This window comes from Pararge aegeria, chromosome 1 (genome assembly GCF_905163445.1).
Source record: "Pararge aegeria chromosome 1, ilParAegt1.1, whole genome shotgun sequence".
Lineage (NCBI taxonomy): Eukaryota > Metazoa > Arthropoda > Insecta > Lepidoptera > Nymphalidae > Pararge > Pararge aegeria.
The window spans coordinates 11,598,754-11,623,229 of record NC_053180.1 but is presented as its reverse complement, the minus strand read 5'-3'; the positions used below and the strand labels follow the sequence as shown (position 1 = coordinate 11,623,229).

Below are 24,476 nucleotides of genomic sequence, written 5' to 3'. Positions count from 1 at the left end.
ACCATATCGATTCCCTAACTCAGGACTGGTAAGAGATTTTTGACACTAAAACCGCCCGACCTAGAAATCAAACCGACGACTTCGGGCTCCGTAGTCAACCACGCGAACCGCTTTATCAATGAGTTAATTTAGCCTTTAATAATGTTCTCATACAATCAAGTTTACCGATAATAATGAGGTCGTGAATTTATTTCTACCTAGAATTATAATAATGCTACGTTTTATACATTCAATACCCACAAAATAAACAAATATATGTTATTTAAAAAAGGTATTTGTATTCGCATACAAGTAGCTTGGTTTATTTGCTTTTATATGTACATCCCCCGTATACTACTTTTATGACCCAGCCATGTCTAAGTACTGCTGTGTGTGTTTGTTTATAGTGTATAATAATAAATGGAAATAGCAGATGCAGTGGCGTGCACAGGGTTTTTGAAAAATGGGAAAATCCTTAGCATTTATGAATCATACAAAATTTTTAGGGTATGCAGTGCTTTTGTGCATGTATGAAGTGCCCATGGAAAACGTCCTGCACAGTGCTCATCAACCTGACGCTCAGCCTTATGTGCCTGTTATAACACTAGCATCCATGCCCTTCAGACCGAAACTCAGCAATGTAACAGTGCTGCAGTACTTCCCCGGACAAAATGACAATAAATTTAAATTTATTTAAATTCAAACCGTTATTATAACTAGTTGCTATATAAACTAAGGCTAGGCGGCCCACCCTGTCGGTTTAGTTGTAACTAGCCTCAGCCAAAGCCTCCCACCATCCCGGAATAAGGAAATTCACTAATAACAAATTCTTCAAATTTTTCTGTGATCGTACCCGGAACTTTCCACTTATAAGACCATATTGTCCACCACTTCGCCATGGAGGTCGTCAAAAGTCGCTTTCGCTTTTAACACTAATTAATTTACAGTCAAAAAAGAACTAATTATTTTAAGTCAAAACAATTTACTAAAAAGATTTAGGTAAACCCTATCATACTAGGATATATAATAATGGAACATTAATATACGAAGGTAAGAAAAAATGAGCGGCGATAGCCCAGTGGTTAGAACTCTGTTCGAATCCCAGCACGAACCTTTTCTGATTGTTGTGCACGTTTTAAGCAATTAAAATAATATAATTTGCTTTACCGGCAAAGGAAAATATCTTGAGAAAACCAGCACGCCCAAGAGTTCTCCATAATGTTCCCAAGGGTGTCCACCAATCCGCACTGCCGATGGTAATAAAAGAAAAATAGTCATCTCTAATTATAAGTGACTTGATGTTTAAGTTCACTTATATACAGTGCAGCCCGCGACTTCGTCCACGATTATTTTGGGTTTTTAAAAATTCCGCAGGAACTCTTTATATTGTTTTGATAAAGTCTATGTTATGACCGTTAACATTGAATACATTTAAGGTATAGGTAACAAATGCAATTTCTTTAAATAAATGAATAAATGAATGAATATAAGTTTATTGAACACCACAAAAAATATGTAAATAGAACAGAAGTTTTTCACTATAACATTTGAGTGTGAGTTTTATTTTGAGTTTTTGTCTATCCATTCAACATAATTAGTAAGATCGGTGAAATATACACTTCTGTCGAAACACAATCCACGGTTGCTTGGATCCCCGCTTCTTATGCCCTGAAGATACCATCCATTTAGATCCTTCACCGCATAGACACCTCCGTAGCTTGGGCAAATCGTGACATCTAAATAAAAAAACTAAACATTTATAAACATAGGTACAAGCTGTTTATTATGTTTATTTATAGCTGTATCCCAAGACTTCGTCAGTTTTTTTTTCGATTTTTGAAAATTCCTCGAGAATTGTTAGGTTTTCCTGCTTAAAAAGTATCTTATGTACGTCTCCTAGATACAAGGTATTCCATATTTCTCAACGATTGAGTTTGCTGTGAAGTCAAACATGGGGAACAAAGGCTATTTTAAATCCCCGAAAACGCCACTCGTTTTTCAGCATTTTCGGATAAAAAGTATGTTATCTATCTCCAGGATGCATGCTACTTCTAAACAAAATGTTATCAAGATTGGTTACCTATGTTCAGCTTAACATGGTTAAGCTGAACATAGGTAACAAACAAATAGACAAACAGTCACTACATACTTTTAAATTTATAATAATATTAGTATTGAATCGGTTCATCCATTCGTGAAATACGAATGCCACAGACTCAGACACTCACTATCGCGAAGAAACGGTAAACTTATAACACACCGTCATTTTTGCGTCAGGTTTTAAAAAGAAAAGTAAGTAAAACACGAGGATTCAACTAACCGTTTCCATAGGCAGCGCAAAAAGTATAATTTCCTTTTGAAACTTTGCACTTGAAGCTTTGGTCGGTTACAAAGGGTATTATTGTTAGTTCTCCTGAAATCGCCCAACCGGTTGTCTGAAACAAAATAAAAAAGGAGAGAATGAGATAGAATACATTACTCATTTTGTTTCCTATTTTAGTTACCATGGAAACTGAATGTTGAATATTGGGTAAAAATTTTATGTTTGGTTAGTTTTTAACAGCCGATTGGCGCAGTGGGCAGCGACCCTGCTTTGCGAGGGCTTTGGATCTAGATGGCGATGTGTTTTTTGTCGTTATACATATAAAAAAAAATACTAATAATAAACCTTACATTTAGCCTAATAGTCCTGATACTTTATAATCATCTCATTCTCTCGTAGCGTCGTAGGCTACGTTTTGAAATTTCACTTCTGCCGTGTGTGAATTAACTGTATAGGATTTTTTTTTCGTTAACTGATACAATTAATAACCTTGCAACCTTCACAAAAAAATCTACTTTGTCTACAATCGATGATAGCCCAGAGGGTAGGAATTTGACTTCACTTTCGGGGAACCGAGTTCGAATCCCAGCACGTACCTTTAACTTTTCTAAGTTATTCGCGTTTTAGGCACTTAAAATATCACTTGGTTCAACGGTGAAGGAAAACACCGGGAGGAAACCTGTAGCTTACGAGTTCTCCATATTGTTCTCAAAGGTGTGTGGAGTCCAATAATCCGCTCTGGGCCAGTGTGGACTTAAGGGTGGGCAGGTAATGGGTTGATATGTAGACGATGATGATTCCAAAAATATATGTTGAAATGAATACTAGATATAACTAAATATCTCACCTGAATTTTAGTAAGAATTAAATAAGATGATAACCAGTGTTATCTTGAATTCACAAGTCAACTTCGTTTCGGGAAAATTTCTTTAACTTAGTCACATTTTTATCCCTAAATCTAAAGTTATATCTTAAGTTGAACTTACAGCAGCTTCCAACCCCTTCTCGCCTCCAAGGCAAACCGTTTGTATATGCTCGTTTAACGCGACTCTCTCCAAGAAAAGGATCGCGATATCATTTCCTTCTGTAGTTGTGAAGTTTTCGTGTATTATAACGGAGTTCACCTGCAAATATATAAAGTTGCTACATTTAAATTCTTCAATAAAAAATGTGGGAAAACTATGTTCCAAAATTAAATCATCACCATCATCATATCAACTCATTCCGGCCCATTACAGGGCCCGTGCCCTGTCTCCCACAATGATAAGGGGTTAAGGCCGTAGTCCACCGAAATGATCCAGTAAGGATTAATGGATTCCACACAAGTTTGAGAGCATTATGGAGAGCTATCAGGTAATCATGTTATCCTTCACCATTGAAGCAAATGATATTTTAATTGCTTAAAACGCACATTCAATTTAATCCGAAATGTTTGAATCAAATTATAAGTAGATCATTATCAACAAGGAAAAGGAATAATACTAGTTTAATCTTTGATCTGAAGAGTCTGGATTAGATTGAATATCATGAATTGCTCAACTAGTTTTAGAATAAATAATAGTTTTCTATGGTCCATTTTAAAATCAGACACTTTTAACAAGAAATATCATATTGTTTTATTATTATAATTGATATTTCTTGTGCGGGTTTAAATTTTTTTTTGTAAAATTGTTGTTAAAATTGCTGCCAAGCTGTTTAAAATTTCTCATTGTAATATGGATCTTTGGAAAGTTCCTGCTACTAATCCAATAAAGGCACGTTCATAATAGGCGTTTGGATTACGGTCATTACACTTGGGCTGTGATCACATAGCGACAAAGCGAGACAGCTTTATTTCGAACACATTACCCTTAATATTTGTAAGAATTTACACAAAAATAACCTAATGTTATGCGTATTAATGTCGCTTTCTCTGTTCTTTTGATTTTATAAAAAAACCATCAAGAGCCCTTCTACTGCTACTATAATAAATTTAAACCTATTTGAGCTTTAAAGCCCTAGTTATTAAACTCAAATACGTTTACATTTACGTAAATTTTTTTACGCTGACGTTACTGTAGTTCCATACTAATGCGTGCATTTATTACTAAAAAAACGCTGCTTGTCTTAGTTAGGCAGCTTTTGCACAAGAGATATTCTAGGCAGTTCGCTTTAGCGAGATCTTAGCTAGGGTACGGAACTGTGACTTTTCCAGTAAGTGATGTAGCACTTCCAAGAACATCCTTAGATAACAGACTTAGCTCCATCCGTAGTTCTTATCTCTTTATACAAAAAACATAGCTTCAACACAATTCCATAAGCTAAGTACTGGTGGATCCTTATTCCCCTTTATTTTAAAATGGACTTACCTACTTAGTTGAAGGAATATTACATGAAATACCCTCATTTTCTTATCTTAGTACGTTTTCATTATTTTTAAGCCATATAAGTAGTTTTCGATTTATTATTCAAATTCTTTACAAAATTATTAATCCATCTTTATTCAATTGCTAGTCTTAATATTTGAGGATAAATAAAACTAACAATTTCAATAACTTACATTTTAATGAAAACCTCAATTATCCTTTACAAACGAACTTGAAATCGGCAAGGATTTATTATGTGTTTAAATAATTTGCCACACATTGGTATTGGTAGACATTACCTTTCAAAGTAACGTATACAATAGTTAACCCTCACGACTTTAACTAAGACAGTTTTTTTATTAAGCAAAAATTTGTAATAGTAATAAATTATTACTAATAGTAATTAATACTAATAATAAGAAGTTGCTAATGATAACTCTTTTTACTTCCATATTCTAACCGAGACCTACCACTCAATTACAATGAACGAAGTCCACCTACTATAATATACCTAAGTATATGCGGCAAAATAATTCTAAGAAACGAAGTAATGAAATTACCTTAACCGCTCTCTCGGCTCCACTCATTGATTGAAGAGAACTCTTTCCCAATAAAACCAACAAGTTCTTGGCATCCATTTCGCTGCCGTAGTATTCCATGCAACGAGCAGCTGGAAGAAAAAATAATATTGATACTTTACTTTAAAAGAAAGTAGTTATTTTGATACTGGAAAGTTGAATCGGTAAGGCTCGAAGTTTCTACTTTCTTGTTATAAAGTCTAATTAGGTAACATTATGTTCTAGTTTTCCTGCCTCTAACTTTAAAACAGTAACCAAACTCGCACACTGATAGAACCAGATCAGAACCACATCTATAACCAGATAATCTAAAAACATGAAGTTTCTAACATATTCTAGAGGTGAAATGGAAGATTTCGATTCGCTGGGAGCCGATTGAAAAAAGCGGCCCAGGTCCATGGATTTTGGAAATCTCTACAAAAGACCTATACCAGTGGAGTCAATCGGTTTAAGATATGCTGATTATGACGAATATTATGGAATCCAAATACAAAACAATTATTATGTCTACCTTTAAGCATTGATTATACTAAAAAGCAATCAATCAATCCAAATAAACTAATAAAATCCATATACATAAGAAAATAACAATAGGTACCTATTGTTATTTTCTTATAGAGAAATATATCAGCATCTATAAGTCTGTTATTTAGTACTTCTTCATGTAGATAATTTTCGATCTTTTGTAAGTTAATTTTTTTGTAAGTTTATTCTATTCTTATTCGGACGGCCGATTGGCGCAGTTTGCAGCGACCTTGCTTTCTGATCGGCCGAGGGTTCGATTCCTACAACTGGAAAATATTTGTGTGATGAGCATGAATGTTTTTCAGTGTCTGGGTGTTTATGTGTATATGCTAAGTTTTTATGTACATTATTCATAAAAATGTTCATCACTCATCTTAGAACCCATAACACAAGCTACGTTTACTTTGGGGCTAGGTGGTGATTTGTGTATTGTCATAGTATATTTATTTATTAATATATATTTGTATATCTACTATCTAAACTATGTATTCCGATATAAAAATATATTCTAATCCAATGACGGACACAAATGACAGAAAGTGTTAACTTCGATTAAAATTCCTTCTTTACGCAATTTCCGCGATATAATATGTTTTATAGCGCGGAAATGAAAAATGAGCGCGTGGCATTGAATGAAAATATTTTGTACCAAAAATCGGGTGATTATGATAATGGGGTTATAATTTAAGCTTTGAAAAAGATGCTGTGGCGCGAAAAATTGTCTGCAATTTAGATAAGAAATGAGATCAGCGATTCCTTTGCGTTGCGTCATGTTTTTATGATGTGTTATGTGGGAACGAGGTGGCTCAATTTGTGACAAATTTATCTAGTAGCAATCGTTTTAACTAGCTTACTTTTGTGATATAACCCTATCTTGTACTAGACATTATGTTTCTAGACCTGACTAAACATTTGCTATTTGTGATGTGATTTGTCTTAATCAGATGTTTTGAGAAAATTTTGAGGCGAATCCATTGTACCTATTAGCTAAGTATTTATCATACTGTAACGTCTTGTGAAAGTCGCACGTAGGATGCAAACATGAAAGCTCCCTCTCTTTTTTGAGCCAGGAGACTTGTGGTCAGCAGAGGGACACCAGAATAATAATTCAGGAGCAGAGCTTTTTGTAACTGGCCTTGTTCGAGGAAGCACTATCGCCGTGCCTGTTTCTGTCACCAAGCAACATTGTTGTGTTCCTGTCTGAAGGACATAGTTGCCGGTATAACTACGGGCACATGAATCTTAGCAGCTACACCTTGGTTTGATGTACAGCACTTCATTGGACATGTTTCTTGTATGCCCTGCGAAGTGTTATTCTATTTATCGAAGACAGCTTGCCATTTACCACGCAGGCGGGCCATCTACTTAGTCTGTCGTAAACTAGTACGACTACAAAAAAAATATTTTAGGTGATTTTCATAAATTATATTATCACTGCTGCCCGCAAATCCATCCGCGTTTTTTTTTTCGGTTTTATTTGTTCGCGGGTATCATTCATTTCTCGATTTAAAAGTATCCTCCTCTAGGATGCAACCTTTTGAAAATATCAGCTAAGTTAGCTTCGCACGTGAATCCTTTAATGGTCTTTTTTGAAACACCCTCGCGTACTTTTCCATACTGCGGGATAAAAAGTGATCATCTCGAACTTCCAAACGATTGTTTTCTCCTTTTTTTACATCGTCAGTACGGCAAGGCCACATGCTAACACAAATTAATGAAAGATGACATTAACATTATATAAGACATGATATTAATATAGTATACTGTAGTGGTACATTGCATATATTGAAATAAAGGTCATTCAATATTGTCAGAGCACTACTATACTATATATATATATATATAGTAATTCTAAATATATTAATTATAGTTCTGCTGCTCACGGATAAAAAACAATCAGACACACTTTTGCATTTATAATATAGTACATATATAGTACATATATTATCTCTTTACTTACAGGTAATAACCATGGTTTCTGACAGCAAAGCACCGTCACAGTAGTAGTCAAATTGGTCACTCGTGTCATTCTTAATGAAAATGGCTGCAATCCACGGGAATATTGCTTCTGTGGCATTTTTCGTGTAGTTGCTGCATTTGCTCGTAACATCTACCTGAAATTTAAAGATAAAGTAATATTGAATCTCACTGCTCTTGTCCACTAACTTGTTTTTTCTTGCCATTCGTTGCGTGTCTTAATTCTAAATCCCTCTCTTTATGAGAAAAGGAGACGTGTGCAACAACAACATGAGAGAATTATAATAATATTAAAATACGGACACTTATTTGGCAGAATCAACCGCCATTTTATTTGAACGGTTAAAAAATACTTTGTTTTTTCTCGTAGCTGCTTATACTATGAAAATTTTGTAAACGGATATTTCTGCTCAGTAATTAAAGAATATGCATTAAAAAATTATGTATCACTGGCCAGAAGATGATCACCAGGTAGCGATAATGACGTCAAATACACTGTTTTACTTTTATATATCTTTTACCCGACTACGGGAGAGTAATGTGTTTCATAAACAAATTTAGCCTTCAACATCCTAGACCTTCTTCAAACTAGTCTAAAAGAAAAATAAATACTCGACTGTTTATCTGCTTGTTTATACAAAATAAACATAGTGAACAACTATTAACACATGCTTTATGCACTTGTAATAACAAAAGAACGAAGTTCAAGAACTAAACATCTAGTAAACAGTTAGGTTCTATGAACAGGTAGATACTATAAAAACCCTTGGTAACTATACAATGAAAATTAAGCTTAATTTGCAATACTCTGCGAAATAAATAATCAGGATAATCTTTTTAAGTCAACAAGTATTAACAATTATTCATTGTAAATTTAACCATGAGGATGTTCATTGTTCATGAGCACGTATTGTTCCATCCATGAGCATCATCCTCATGGATGGAAAAATACGTGCGTAGAGAGTACATTGCCGAAGATTTTTTTGGTGTGGAGAATAAAGATTGAAGAAATTTTAAATTACACGGCACAGATTCTCCTACTTCTAGCAAATTAAACTTTATCATTGTATATCATGGAATTCCGCAAAGTAACACATTCCTCTATCCAATACCTAGATACCTATTATGCATGTTGCTGCATGGGTACTTTTCCCTGGTTATTATTCTGAGATAATATGAGCAATTTTTAGGGAGTGTTTGATTTAAGTTAAAACTTCGTAAGATCGTCCTAGTGCGCTTCATGTTGACTTACTACAAGCGCTTCAAGCAGTAATATTTCAAGACTACAGTTTACAGTCATGTGAACTTCATGTGGAGGTGTATGTTCGTCAATGCCCTGACGTCCTAAAATAAGCATGTGTAGCTTGTACTATTATGTCTGTAGAGCTTTTTGTGACACAGTCCGAGGAAGAACTGTGATTTTTTCTGGAGCTAAGCATTACTGTTGCATTGCTGTGTTCCAGTCTGAAGGGTGTGGGTGCCTGTGTACCTAATTACAGACACATGAGGCTTAACACCTATGCATCACGTTGATGGACACAGGGCGACGAAATGTTGGATGTGTTCCTTGCATGCCCTGCGAAGTGGTGCTCGGTTTATACGCAATGGTTTTCAATTATCCATCTTGTGGGCCATCTGCTTGGTCCACCAATTATTTCTATAAAAAAGCATCATAATTCTGTTACCAGAACGTCAACATTAAAAACTACCTTATACTGCTTTAAGCTATGGTACTGAGCCCTTGAAATCAGCTAATTAGACCTTCCAATGCATTTTTATGCCAGGGCTCACGATTTATTATATTTAGTAGAACTAGTTATACTGAATCGCTTCAATCACCTGCCTTTTTTTGACAGTAAATTTATTTAAGGAAAAAGATCGACCTAGTATCTCTTACCAAGACTAACAAACAGCCTGCCTTTACCACTTCACATCATCAAGTCACCTATCTATACCTACCTACTGATTGTAAGAAAAAAAAAAAAAAAAATATTTAAACCAACACATTAAAAGTACCCAAAGAATTCAGATAAAGTCTGTATTTCCAAACTAGGATTCCCTGTCTCGTGACAATCACTACCTTCCAGGTTGTGTACAATATAGATAAATAATGGTAGCTTAGTAAAAAGAAAAAAAATAAGATAATGAAATATTTATGTACTTTTTTTCAACATTAAGATTTTATATCCCGTTTGAAACCGTTTATCCATATCATAATACGCATTTAAAGTGTTATCAATAACAGGCATGCGTGAAATAAAACAGTATTTTGCGCGAAATTATTACACTGCAAAGTTTAAATTTCAGCGTCTGTATTTTACTGCCGCCATTCGTATTAAATACCCGCACGCAATATTTACCACCATAAACAGCAATCCGAAATGGCGGCAATCCAAAATGTCGCGTCGGTCAGTACATTTGAATTTTTAATTTTCCTACACTACTGTTAAGACTAGGGTCTAAGGGATATCACTTTTTAGAAAGAATAATTTATAATAAAACTTTTTTTAAACCGATATAATCAATATTTTTTTATCAACAAGAAATTCTAAGTGGACAGAAACCAACGTATATGTGACATTAATGGCGCAAGGCAACATACGTCGACCTATTGAGATGCTGAAATTGATAATCTTCATCCACTGCTCCGGTGAGCACGTTAATCCATTGATATCGATAATCTTGGATATTGTCACTAGATAGGATATGCCAACTATGCCACTTAACAGGTATTTTAGTAAAATCAAAGCGTGCAAGCTGAATAAAGTATATTAATTTTCTTTCATTTTAAAAAATCTGTGCAGCCTCACGCTTTATTGCTTAAGCGTTTACCCAAATAGTCTTTGGTCCGGTAATAACTTGTCACTAACGCTCCTCGCGTTAGTGTAAATAAGCACGAAGCAAAAGTGTTTTTCTTAATTAACCAGTGACCTTGAAAATTCGTGAGCAAACCATTTGTGGTCACGGATGTACGAAATAAGTCTGGTCTGGTCATAGTACCAGAGTACTATGTATCTACCGATCCAAAACTTTACAGGTTTAATTGTATCTAATATCTTCTTATTTTATCTTATCTTATATGTGCCGTTTGGTGACTGCAGATCAGAAAACCGCTGTCAGCACCCCCCTCTTCCCGCTGGTGTTATACAAGTCGTCTAAGCGTCCTCTGTTTTACTATTAGTATCCAATTCGATCTGTTACCCGTCTACTACGTGACTATGCCAAACTGCCCCGTTGGGAGAGACCTTTAGTTCAGCAGTCGACTGATAAAAGCTATGATGATATCAAAATGAATGATGTAAAAGGAGATGTCGCGCACATACTTGACAATAGCTTGACCGATTTGAACATTTTGATTTGCTGTATTCGTTTCAATATATTTGTAATAGTCTCACCAGCTCATCTAGGTATTAATAAAAAAATATAACATTAGTTATGTATCTAGGGTTACCACCCAAATACAAAGACAGGTAAGCCCTCTACCATCTTGGATTGCATCATTAGCTACCACCACGTGAGAATGCAATCAAGAGATTACTTGTAGTGAAATAAATAAATTAGGGACAGTAGATTTTAAATTGCACCATTACATACATTTATTACATACACACCAATATAAGTTGTGAGGTACGCATTTGTTTGTATAATTATTATAATTACTTTACGTTACTTTACTTGTACATGTACCTACCTATGATAAATAAATAAATAAATAAATAGCATGTAATTAATGGATGGCATCGGATAATAAATAAATAAATAAATAAATATACTACGACAATACACACATCGCCACCTAGCCCCAAAGTAAGCGTAGCTTGTGTTATGGGTACTAAGATGACTGATGAATATTTTTATGAATAATATACATAAATACTTTGAATATACATATAAACACCCAGACACTGAAAAACATTCATGCTCATCACACAAACATTTTCCAGTTGTGGGAATCGAACCCACGGCTTTGGACTCAGAAAGCAGGGTCGCTGCAAACTGCGCCAATCGGCCGTCAAATACCATATGGATAACTTTAGTTCATCCAAGTTTTGCAACTCGGCGTGTGGGTGCGTGATTGATGTTCTGTATTGCGTGCTGTAGACTATCAGCCAAATAATAAAAAGGATGGAGGCCCATGGGGAATGGGAATATTTTGCTTTTGAAATATCATTTTTCTATTTTCAATCCCTTTTCCCCTATCTTTGCAAGCCCCGATAAAAAGAGCATGCTTGTAAATAATAAACACTTTGACAAATACTTCTTTTTTTTTTTTTTTTTTTTTTTTTTATACTCATAATTTAACAGCCTGACAGATTTAGGTTAGCCCTCTATTATCTAAGACTGCATCATCAACAGCACCAGGTTAGATTTTACTCAAGTGCTCAACTTACTCAACTAATAAAGGAATAAAAAAGTCTCTCCTAAACCGGTGATAGCCTTTATTAGTTCCTTTCGCTTACTAACTATCTTGAGAAAAACAATGAGCAAGAGCAATGTGTATTCAAACATTTAATGTGCACTTTGTTAACAAAATCGTTCATCGTGAGTAGGGAAATATCCATAAAAACAGCTGCAAAGTCAGCTGTCTCAGTAGTGATCACCGACTGTCATGATCATCGTTTCGATCATTGATTTAAAATATTACCATTGTAGCCTAAGTACAAGATTTGCATGGTCGCAATCGCAAGGAGTCGTTTTCCAGTTAAGAAAATACTTGAACACCGTAGTAAAATGGATCTTGTTAGAATCTAAATAAAGGCTCTTGATAGAACGTTTTTAAAACCAAAATCAGAAGTACAGGATTTGCGATTCAAAAACGAGTGGCATTGGGTCTATTTTGCTTTGATGATACAGATTTTAGTACTCGAAAACGACCGCTCGATTGCGAGTGGGCAAATCTTATACTGAAGCTTCAGGTATCGATAGTTTGCGTATATAAATTTGGCAGGTAATGATTAACACTGATTAACACTTAGCATAATGATCATCACATTTAGCTGTCCACCCACGCCCAAAAACTTGCGGGTGGAACCTAAAATTGTTACGATTGAGTTTTGTTGGGAAACAATAAACTCTGCGCCAACCTGGACTTAAGGAACAGGTTTGACCACATTAGGGAGCTCTTAAGCTGTCAGTCATGTTTGTAATGTCATAATAAATCTAAAAATCTATCCATTGCCGTAGCATGAACAGTGAAAGAGCTGGCCTTTACACAGCAGTGAGAAATTAATGACGTCCTTGACTAGCCATCCCTGATTTGTGATCCTAGCCTTGTCAACCTTGACAAGGTCTAGAAATCCTTATTCGACCTTATTTCGTCCTTAGATAAAGAACATACCATAGTTTCATGGGTTTTTTTTACTATTTATTTTAGCAACCCTGGAAAACCAATGTTGGCTGTGAAAACAAAAATTCCTAGCATTTTAGGCCTTCCATCATGTGTGGAGTCAAACAAAATTCTGATTTGACAAATAACAGGATTTATCAAACCAGTTTTCGCACGCGGCAAGCTTTTTCAGAAATATATATAGGCACGAATTCTTTTTGATGAATAATTGTTTGGAACCCAGCGTTAATTTGTTAAACGAATACAATGGATATATCTATGCATACATCAATAAGTGTTACAAATGGAAATAATATGTCTTTGTTACGTTTTATAAAGATAAATTTTACATATTACACCGCGTTTCGACGTAATTCGCTCACTTTTGCGCAAATAATTAGCTTAGCTGTTTTCTGTTCAACGCGACTAGCATTCTTGCCACCATTCAAGGCGAGCATTTCTTTTATTGACTGACTGACTGACCTGACCTGCAGGTCAGTCAGTCGACCCGCATTGGAGCAGCATGGTGGGTCTATGCTCTAAAACCGTATCTCCTATGAGAGTGGAGGCCTGTGCCCAGCAGTGCGATGTTAATAAGCTGCGGGTGATGATGATAATTTAGGATAGAAGTAGTATTAAAAAAAAGGTAACCCACCTTTGTACCTACCTGCGAACTAATAAAATTTTAAAACACAAAGGCTGCTATAACAACTTAACATAGGTAATAAATAATAAGCATTTAAATCATGTCATCATATCATTATCACATCGATCTATTAAAGGCCCGCTGTAGGGCACGGGTCTCCTCCTACAATGGGAAGGGTTAAAGGCCGTAGTCCACCACGCTGGCCCAGTGCGGATTGGTGGACTCCACACACCTTTGAGAATACTATGGAGGAATCTCAGGCATGCCGGTTTGCTCACGATGTTTTCCTTCACCGTTGAAGCAAGTATATTTTAAGACTAAGATTATCGTGGTTAATCAACATTTTTTAAATATAGTTCAACGGGTAATATTACTACGATAATATTTTGGATTTGTCGATATTTCGATTTTGCTACTTTAGGTTACACTATTGCAATAATAGCCTATGTTACTTTCTGATAGTTTAGCTTTCTTTTGACGAAGAAACTGGTAAAAGTACATTCAGAGTCTATTAAGTACAAACAAACAAACAAAAAATCTTTCCTTTTTATAATATTAATATAGAAGTATAGGTACCATCGAAATAAATGTAAATCTGATAAGTTAAGTATAAAATAATATAAAACATGCGTAACGTAAAACGTAAGCTCATTTATAACTAAGTAATTAACTTTATGTGCTTCCATGCTACGTCGAACGACAAGTAGTCTACACTTCATCGTATTCATGGGTTTTTGTTTCGAAATTTATATGATAGACAAATCTTTTTATACATGTATAGATGCATTTATTTATTTAATATGGTAAATAATTATTTAGGTGCGAAGTAGATTCTATTTTACGTATTTTGTTTCGAAGAGAAGCTTAAGAAAACTATTCTATTATATACAGAAATCACACAAATATGATTACTCAAGCTGCGCATTGCAAAATTATTACCACATATGGTTTATTAAAATAATTAAGAACGTGGTTCGGATCTTTATCAAGATTGTAAGAAAATGTCTGAGGCGACTAATTAGTTATTATGTATTTAAGTAAAGAACAATTTACTTACGGAAATACTGCTATTGTTTTTTATATTCTCAAACATAATTGCATCAGGTCGCGCATTCTTGTTGTCTTTGTCGTAGTCATTAACCTTATGAATACTTATGGTCGATTCTGTTGGTTTAAGATCTGTATATTCATTCGTGGTATCTTTGTACATTTCCAAATAATCAATTTTAAGATAATCTGTGTCATTACCGTCTCCATCCATGTCGTAATATAGAGAATCCACGTCTTCTAAGATTTCATTTAGTTCATCTTTTTCATTACTTTTTTCTTGTTGAGAAGATGTAACATTACTATTTGCGACTGGCGCCGAGTTAGTTACATTTAAATTATAAGACGATTTCGAATGAATTATTGATTGATCTTTAGTTTCCGTTGGAACAGAAATTATAGAAGTATTTTTATGATCTCCAAAATGATTGTTAATTGTTAAAGATTTAATATATATTGCAGTACTATTACCAGAATTTTTAAAAATATTCATCTGAGGACTAAACTTGATATTTCCGTCCAATTCTTCTTGTATAAATTCAGATACACCGGATAAAAGATCATTAAGATCCTCACTGTCAAAATTCACAGTATTGTAACCTGGGACTGTAATATTACCAACTTCCTTTTCTGTTTTTAAATTTTTGTAATTGCCAAAAAAGCTATCAAAAAATAAACCAAGGCATTCTAAATAAGTATCACATTCACTTTTTACCGTACTCACTGTTAGTATTGTAATACAAACAAATTCTAATCTTATGAATCTCATTTTTTATGAATAATTTATTTTACACATAAAAAACGTGAACACTTTGTGCATGATAAAAATCAAATGCAGGCTTCTTCACAGCTTTTTTGTTTGTAAATTTGTCTTACTTAACTTTATCCCTACTTCGGTGCCATAAGCTTCAAATTTGCTTGCAAATTATTTCTTATATTACACAACGCATTTACCTTGAGAAGTTCGTGGCAAAATTGACTTTGATAGATTACTGTGGACAATGAGGAGATAATAGGCATTTCGTGGTGTAAGCTCTCGACTAACTAACATTACAGCTGATAGACAGACGCCTCTACAACAATATGATATTTCGCCGTCTCTGTTATTGTAGCCAATAACTTCAATATTTACCTCTTCTTTTGGTACTCGTATATCAAATTGTAAGCGTTTCCCGGGCATAATGATACTATTGAACCAGTAGGAATACTACCTTGTAGTTTTTGTGTCATCATCGTCATATCAACCCAATACCGGCCCAATACATGGCACGGGTCTCCTTCCACAATAAGAAGGTTTAAGGCCGTAGTTCACCGCGCTGGCCTAATGTTATCTAAGCCGTGTGGAGTCCCCACACGCCTTCGATAACATTATTCAATACTCTCAGGCATGCAGATTTTCTCCACCGTAGAAGCAAGTGATTTATTAATTTCTTTAAACGCACAAAATTTAGGCAAGTCAGAGGTGCCTGCTGGAATTCGAACTCGGCCCCCTGAAAGTGAAACCGAAGTTACCACCCCGCTAGGCTACCACCACTTGTTCCCCCGGCGTCTAACAAAGCCAACAAGAGGGGCAACCCCCATTTAGAGCGCAGAGTCCCACATAACCTCCGCCCTGCCCCCGGCATATAAAGCCATTTTCATAAAAAAAATCCTACGACCGCTTCCTTTTGTTTAATTAACGATTATATGCAACTAAGTTTCTTTGCTATTATTTGATGGCCAGGTCTTATCTGAGATAACCCGAAGGTGTATGGGAAGGTGAAGCTCCAGTGCTCACAGAAAAATTGTGCACCGGGTTCAAGGCTTTCATCGGACCTTTCATTGCTCGGACCGGCACATGGTTGGATAATCTGGACATTGAATTGTAACTTATTAATTTGTAGATAATATCAATAATTAAAACCGCTTATTCGTAGAAAATGCTAAATGACTAAATAAATAAGTGGCCAACGCACCCAATCAGATCAGGTCCGATTTATGAATTAACCAGAGCTGTGGAGATTTAAAATACCTTGTGAACTTCGTTTGTGACGTAGACTATTAAATTGCAACAGATAGCCTTAGTGTTAAACTATTTGTGAATCAGCCTTTAGCCCATTAATTATTGCCAGGAAAGGTAATTGAACAACTTTCATGTAGATTACAGAATCTAGTAGTTCCTACGATAGAGTTTTTTTTTTATTTCACTATAAGTTAACTCTTGACCGCAATCTTACCTGGCGGTAAGGTATGATGCAATCTAAGTTAGTAACGGGCTACCCTGCTTGGGGTATGGCACTTATATTTAATCCCTACCCCTAATCGGTTTCTACGCGGCATCGTACCGAAACGCTAAATCACTTAGCAGCACGTATTTGTCGGTAGGGTGGTAACTAAACGCAAACCGAAGCTTCCAACCAGATCAGACCAGGGCCAAGTCATAAATTATAAATTCCAAATTGACTCTGTTAGGAATCGAATTCGGAAACCTAACTGTTATAAGACCAGTGGTCAGCGCTGGACCACTGCGCAGGGGATGTCGTCAAATTTATTTGGGAAAATTGGAATTAGTCCACCTTCCTATACACCGGTCATTTAAAGCCTCTACATCAAGCAAAGTAGTCACTTTAAGTTCAAAAATATTCTAAATATCATTCTGAATAATAAATTAATATACTACTGCAGTATACACATTGACGTCCAGCACTAAAGTAAACGTAGCTTGTGCTATTGATACTAAGATGACTGACGAATATTTATATGATAAAAAATAATAATTAACTTTACTTGGGCACTGTGATACCGTTGAGCAAGTAGGGCCAAAGAAATTCCTGATGAATTAACATAAAGACAAGGATAAGTTTATTTTTATCATTTGATCATAGGTCAGAGCTTAAACGTGATTTCACCTACAGGTAAGTAACGATGCAGTTTTAGGATAAAGGTTCGCTAGAGTTTATGGGAAGTTAAAGATATATTATATATATAACCTAGTATTAAAGTGTTTCATCTTTGCTAAGTAATTTATTTCGGGATGTTAGAAACTAGCAGTGGCCGAATCATCCAACCAGATCGGGTCAGAGTCAATTTAAAAATTGTAAAGCTTCAATAACCAGAGCTAAGAGTAAAGCCGAGTGTTTGCTACTTAAGGCTACGCGGTACACCAGGAATGTATACTACTAAATTGCAAGCTAGAAGAGTTACTAGCTATTAGCTAGAAGAGTAACTTAAGTTAGAAGAGTCTGAAGACGCCCTGCGTACTTTTTCCACCTCCGCTCCGTACATGTGATAAAGTGTTAGCGAAATAATAAAAAAGAAACAAATTTTACTACCTAGATTATATGCCAAATAAGATTTGTTTTAAATAAATAGTTATTCATTCGGTTTATCAATTCATGTTTAGTTTTTGTTTTTTTTTGAAACAAATCTAAAATTACTTCTACACCTTTTACTGTTATTAAACATGTACTCATTGATTTCGTTTTGTTTGTTCTTTTTTTTTCTTTAAATTTCATTTCAATATTTATTATAATTTCTAACTTTTAATTAAATTTTAAATTTAATTATTTAAATTAAAATAACGCATCAGGGGACGGGGTGGTTTGCTCACTTAGATACTGGTGTTGTCTGGAAATAAGAGCTGAGCATTGTTGCCAATGCACAGCACAAGGCTGATTTTGCGGTCATTTCCCATACTGTTAAATAATAAAAAGGTAATTACTTAGTTACTAACAATAGAGTATGGCAATTAAATATATTATTAATTATTATAAATATGATTACGTTATGTTTTAGCTTAGTTAGTATATTATTTTATTTTATAGATTCTTTGTTATAAAGGGGATTGGTAGAATTTATTATTAAAACCTCAGACTTTGGTATATAACAGACACCAGAAATCTATCTGCATTGCAAATTGCTACGGATTAATTTATTCTCTATTACGAATCAAAGTGGGTGTGAACCTGTCAGTAACGATGAATTTCATCAGTAATATAGGCTTGCCTTTCAAAGGGGATACAAACACCTTTAGTGAGTCACTGTACTTCTATCCATATAACTCATAGTGGATGATTGTCATTGCCCATGCCTGGTTGACCACAAGTTTTTCAAACACGTCCAAGTATGAAAAAATTAAAGAGTTATACTTTCTGCCCATTTCGTTGGCTAAAAATCATCGTTGTTAAAAACGAAAATTGTGTAAGTCAAAGTCAAAAATATCTTCACTCAAGGCCCAGATGGGACTTTTGATGCGTAAATGATGATGGCAATAACCATATTCATAAACTTAAAACTAAAGCTACGAGGGTTCCGAAGGCGTCCTGGTCTAAGAAGAAGCCCACAACAAACTTAGCCGGGTGTTTTTTTTGTTATCACCATGTCACATTGTCATTTAAAATTATTAGAAGAGCAACCTGGTTAAAGCAATAATTTACACCCAAGCTTTTTTATCGATTACGAAGTCCTTTATACTATACCTAATAGGACTTTTCTATAAGCTTACATTAAATACAAACTTTGAACAATTTAAGAGATATCTCCAAGATATCAATGGGTAGTTTATTGTAGAATTGTTGTTGCAATTTCCTTTAAACGAATTATGAATTTTATGTGACCTAGTATATTGCACAGTAATTGTATATAATATGTGTAATATGTTTAAACTATGGCAGTCACATTTTTTCTCAAAACTTTAAGAAAACTTCATATTCTACTTTTAATACGTCGCGACAAAAAGTCAACTAGAAATGTCCCCATAAAAAATTGGCATTTATTTGGGGACTGCCGACGAAATTTAAAACACTGCATTGGTTGACCCCGTTATGTGGATGTACTTTTCAAAGAAGAAGTATTATGTAATTGCACACGATTTGACAGTAAACATGCCAGCATTCGAAATGAAATTCGAAGCCAAGGGTGCTTTATCAAGCTTTACTGTAAAAAGGCTGATGTCGGTAAAAAAGGCAAAGAAGGAGCCGATAGCCTTGCTAAGGCCGCTTCCTTAGCAAGGCTGAAAAGAAGAACAAAAATTGTGGACGACGCATGGCCAGCATCATACATCAGAACGGTATCTCTGGAAATATGGCAAAATAACTACAAAACAAGAACGAAAGCAAGCACCAAAATCTTTTTCCCAGACTCTATAAGTATGAATTAATACGAGAGACCAAAAAAACCCGATAATGACCCAAATAATAACAGGACACAGAGATTTTTCAAAATATCTTCACCAATTCAAACTTACAGACACCAATTCCTGTAAATGTGACTCTGAAAAGGAAGAAGAACCTTTACACCTACTGACGCAATGTCCAAAATACGAGAAAGTCCGTTACAGTCTAGAAATGTAATGAGACACAACATGCAATAAAACCTAAGAAGAAGAAAACCTAAGACTGAATTCAATGAATACGCTACTAAGATTGTAATAATATAATAGAGAACAATATTTTTTTCTTATTTCTGTGTTTATTGAAACACGTCTATAAAAGACCATATTAAAGGCAAATGTATAATATAAATAAATATAAACAATAATAAAGTTGATTCCAAAAGATAAAAAAAATTAAAAAAAAATACTACAATAATATTAACAATAAAATGAATAATCTATAAATATCTGTATTGTCTCTATTGCAAACAACTTAAATGATAAACAATTCAAATAACTGCTTAGCCTCTCGTTGCTGACCACCACGTCAGAGGAGAAAATAGATTCTACCAGGAAAAAAAAAATCATGCTTGCATTTTGGGGCTCCTAACATCCATTGGTATACAATGTATTACAGTAGGTGTACAATGGAAATAGGCCCTATACATGTACGATAAAATAAGTACACAGGCCGCTGTACGTCGCCAGTCTGGGGCAACACATCACATTAGCATGTTGCATATCTGTGACGCGAATCCATATGTAGTGCTCCTACCGAAATCATCCGAACAAGTTCACTTCATAAAACTGTATAGGAGACACAAATGTTTACGCAAAGTACTTACCTTAAACCTTACGATCTTAGCGTCTGTGTCTGTTTATTTTTGTATTTATTTATTCATAAGACACACCAGCAATTAATTGTAATTACATTCATAAAAAAAAAAATTGTATTAGAATTACAAATTCTGTCTGTTGCTACATACAAGGTATCATTTGACTCAAAAATTCAATTGTAAACTATGTATTTCATATACTCACGTCTCTTAAATATTTTGGGGTGCTAAACGTTCCTGAAATAATTTCTACGTCTTTAGTACTTCTTGTGGTCAATTTTTCCTCGTTTACTGAATCATTTAATGTTTCCGTCGTCGAATCGCCTAAGTCAAAAAAATATTCCACTAAACCTATAGATTTTGGCACTTCACTGTAATCTTTAGGTACTTCTATCTCTATATTTCTTTTCTTTCTAGAACTTTCAACATCATCTAAATCAAAATAGTTCGTTTCAAAACCACTTGTTGTGGTGGTATCTTCAATTTCGTACGCAGATGTTGTTCTGTACGTATCGGTTGTCCCTTCGACTATTGTGTAGTTTTCTATTTCCGATATCTTAGGTATTCTCTTAATAGTAATATTTCCATTGATGTAATTATACACATCGGGCCAATATTTAATACTGTATAAACAAGCGGATATTATTCCTAACATCACTATTAAAATTAATAGAATCAAAAGTTTTATGATCATTTTCACTAATGACAAATTTAACTTCATTTTTCACTGAACCACTAGATCACCTTGTTGTTATTTTGATATCTGAATCAGAACTAATAAAAAAATCTTATGGTAGAAGCTTTGAAGTCTTATGAGTTATCAAATATGGTGTTGTGTATTAGATATAGCAAAACAATAGACGATATGTGATTAAGTGGAAGGTCATGCATGTAAAAACAGAAGGCTGTTGATAATGGCACTTTGAATCATCCTGCTAGTGTTATAAACGTAAAGGTCTGTGAGCAATGCAGGTGTTTGAATGTATAGGTGTATGGATGTTTGATACTCTTTCACGCAATAACTACTCAAGAGATTAGGTTAAAATCGAAATGAGATGATTTTTGCCCTGGACTTACACAGAGGCTTTTACTTTTCACCCCGTAAATCCATGGTTCCAGCGTGATTTCTGAAAAACTTCATATCGATGAGTTATTACTATAGCTATGGTTTACCATAGCGAACTTCCTGGAAATTACTGAGTACGTTATTGCAATAAAAAAAATACATTTTTCATTCATAATTCATAATTCTAAAAGACACATTAACAACAAGCACGCCTTTAATTAAAAGATTATTATACCTAATCTTAGCATCAATCAAGAAATATTATTACAAACGTTTTTATTTGTTGCAAAAACAATTTCGTATAATGAATGGGTAAGTATTAATTTCCTTTTTTTTTGCGATTTCGCATGGCGTTATAGCCACTATATATAAATGTAAATAGTATTTAATTTATGCAAATATTTATATTTAAAAAATAAAGTAAAGTAAACAAAAGTAAATTAAACCAACCTCTTCTTTTAAAAATAAATGAAAGGTAATTTATAAATGTAAAAATAAATGAAAAAACTAGGCAATGCCTTGTATTGCTATAGCATATAATAGCAATCTGTTAATAGCTAAAAGATATATCAATAACAAATACTTCAACACAAGTAAAAGACAACTACTATATCTAATTTGACAATTTACTACGATTACAGCTCTAAAAATTGTTAATAATTTTTTATAATTGATATTAATAATATAAATTATTATATTACTAGACTAGCAGATACCCGCGACTAGCTCTGATTGAATTTCTGGTGTTTATGAATAAGTGCGTGAAAAAATATTAGTCCATCGATACACATATAATTTATTTCATATTTATTTATAACCAAAAATTAAAAAAAATATTAACATGAAGAGGACAGGATGCGCCCAAAGATGACTTATCTCTACATAGATTTCTTTCAGATGCCCTCGAATGTGAGAAAAATTGCAGAGTACAGCTGAGTAGGAACTTATACAAATTTATTGATGAATTTAGTATAACTCGAAGCATCACCTTTGAAAAATTACTACTGCATAGTATTAAACCTCAGCCCACTTTGTCGCACTGCTGGTCACAGGCTTCCTATCTCAAAAGGGTTGATAATGGTTCGGGTTTAGAGCACAGAACAACCACGTTGCTCCAATATGCATTGATGAGCTTTAACTACTATTATTATCAGTTAGTGTTAATAACCGGGACCAACGGCTTAACGTGCGCTCCGGAGCACGGGGTTTGACGCTGCTAATTTACTTACTCCTGGTTCGTACTGACAATTATTTCATGATCTAGGAGTCAAACCCAGGACCTTGCAACACATAGTTGAACATGCAAACCAATATGTCTATATTTATAGCATTATTAAATCAAACTTAATATTATTTCGCTAAGGTGTCTTTTGTCGGTATAAAATACATTCCTATAGAGTATTAAAATAAATATTATTTACGCCATTTGGAAGATTATTTCTCCTTCGGAAGATGTTTTCATAAGGAAATTAATTTTTAAATAGCCATAGAATGCCTGCTACATCGCGTTTATATATAACGTTACTTTAAAAAATTGCTATTAATTTACAAACGGCGTAATGTATAATAAAAAGCTATTAGAGTTTGAAGCATGGATAATAAATACAATATTATCTGCATTAGCGAAGATTGTCCAAAAAAAAAAGAATATCTTAATATATATAAATCTCCTGTCACGATGTTTGTCCGCGATGGACTCCTAAACTACTTAACCGATTTTAAATTAAATTGGCACACCGTGAGCAGTCTGGTCCAACTTAAGAGATAGGATAGCTTAGATCTTTAATTATAGTTGCAATTTTATTCTATTGCAAATAATTTGTCTATAATTAATTGACAGTCACATGACAGTCATACTACTATACTCATTTAAGGCTTAGCGATACTGAATACTTTAAAAACAAAATCAAACGCAGACGAAGTCGCGGGCCACAGCTAGTATATATATATATATATAATATTATATTCAATTATAACATGCCGGATAAGACAGCGGCCGGATTACCGAGGGTCTAATATAATTACATTGATTTAGTGTGATTTACTGTCATCCGTTTATGAATTATGACCTATAAATATAACCAGGCATAAATTCGATCGTATCCGAAATTATATGCTGGCCACGAGACTTGCAGCGCGATCTGCAAAGCGTCTTCAAATGTTTGGAAATGTACTAAGCATGTCACTGGTACGAGTATGTGTTAGCGGCGACAAGCGATAATTACATTGTACGAAAATTCACGCGACGCGATCTTTCCCGAGGCCAATACGTTACATTGCATCGAAATTAGTCTAATGTTTGAAATCGTCGGTTAGTGGAAAATACCTAACACAAGAGGTTTTATTAATGTAAGATCCTTCAGAGCCATAAAGCTTATATATTACAGAACAAAGAGTTACGTCAGTTGAAACAAGGAATCCACCTGAGACGTGTTGTTTCATATTTTAGAAGTACAATTAAATTTAAATTAATTTAATAATATTGTAATAGACGATTAAAACCTCCTTTACTAAAAAAGATTATGAAGACTATTTTGTGTTTATTGTTGTTTGGCTTTTTGTTTGGTATGTACATTTTTCTATATCCATTTTGTTTAAATAATAATATACATGTAGTTTCTAATAGAATAATGTATGTTATTTATTTATTTTGCTTGATCATAAAAAAACATCTATGAACTCTATATTTGATTGCCT

The 24,476-nt window shown here is 34.2% G+C and overlaps 1 protein-coding gene across 2 annotated transcripts; it reads right to left on the bottom strand.

Moving 5' to 3' along the window:
* Positions 1-1,493: 1,493 nt before the first annotated feature.
* LOC120624355 (serine protease gd-like) lies at positions 1,494-21,457 on the bottom strand. Of its 2 annotated transcripts, none has more exons than XM_039890854.1 (6): positions 20,919-21,457; positions 7,711-7,864; positions 5,208-5,317; positions 3,289-3,426; positions 2,300-2,414; positions 1,494-1,715 (listed from the first exon to the last, which is right to left on the bottom strand). In XM_039890854.1, the coding sequence occupies exons 1-6, from the start codon at positions 21,432-21,434 to the stop codon at positions 1,540-1,542; spliced, it is 1,209 nt and encodes a 402-aa protein (XP_039746788.1). In that variant the 5' UTR covers positions 21,435-21,457; the 3' UTR covers positions 1,494-1,539. The 2 variants fall into 2 exon arrangements, with proteins under 2 accessions (XP_039746788.1, XP_039746781.1); XM_039890847.1 differs by lacking the exon at positions 20,919-21,457 and adding an exon at positions 14,757-15,515.
* Between the last annotated feature and the right edge of the window lie 3,019 nt (positions 21,458-24,476).

Coding starts and splice junctions, on each gene's coding strand:
- LOC120624355 (XM_039890847.1), bottom strand. CDS start 15,515: ATGAGATTCATAAGATTAGAATTTGTTTGTATTACAATACTAACAGTG. Junction 7,865..14,756: donor AAAACAATAGCAGTATTTCC/GTAAGTAAATTG, acceptor TTTAAATTTCAG/GTAGATGTTACGAGCAAATG. Junction 2,415..3,288: donor AGAAGGGGTTGGAAGCTGCT/GTAAGTTCAACT, acceptor ATTTTGTTTCAG/ACAACCGGTTGGGCGATTTC.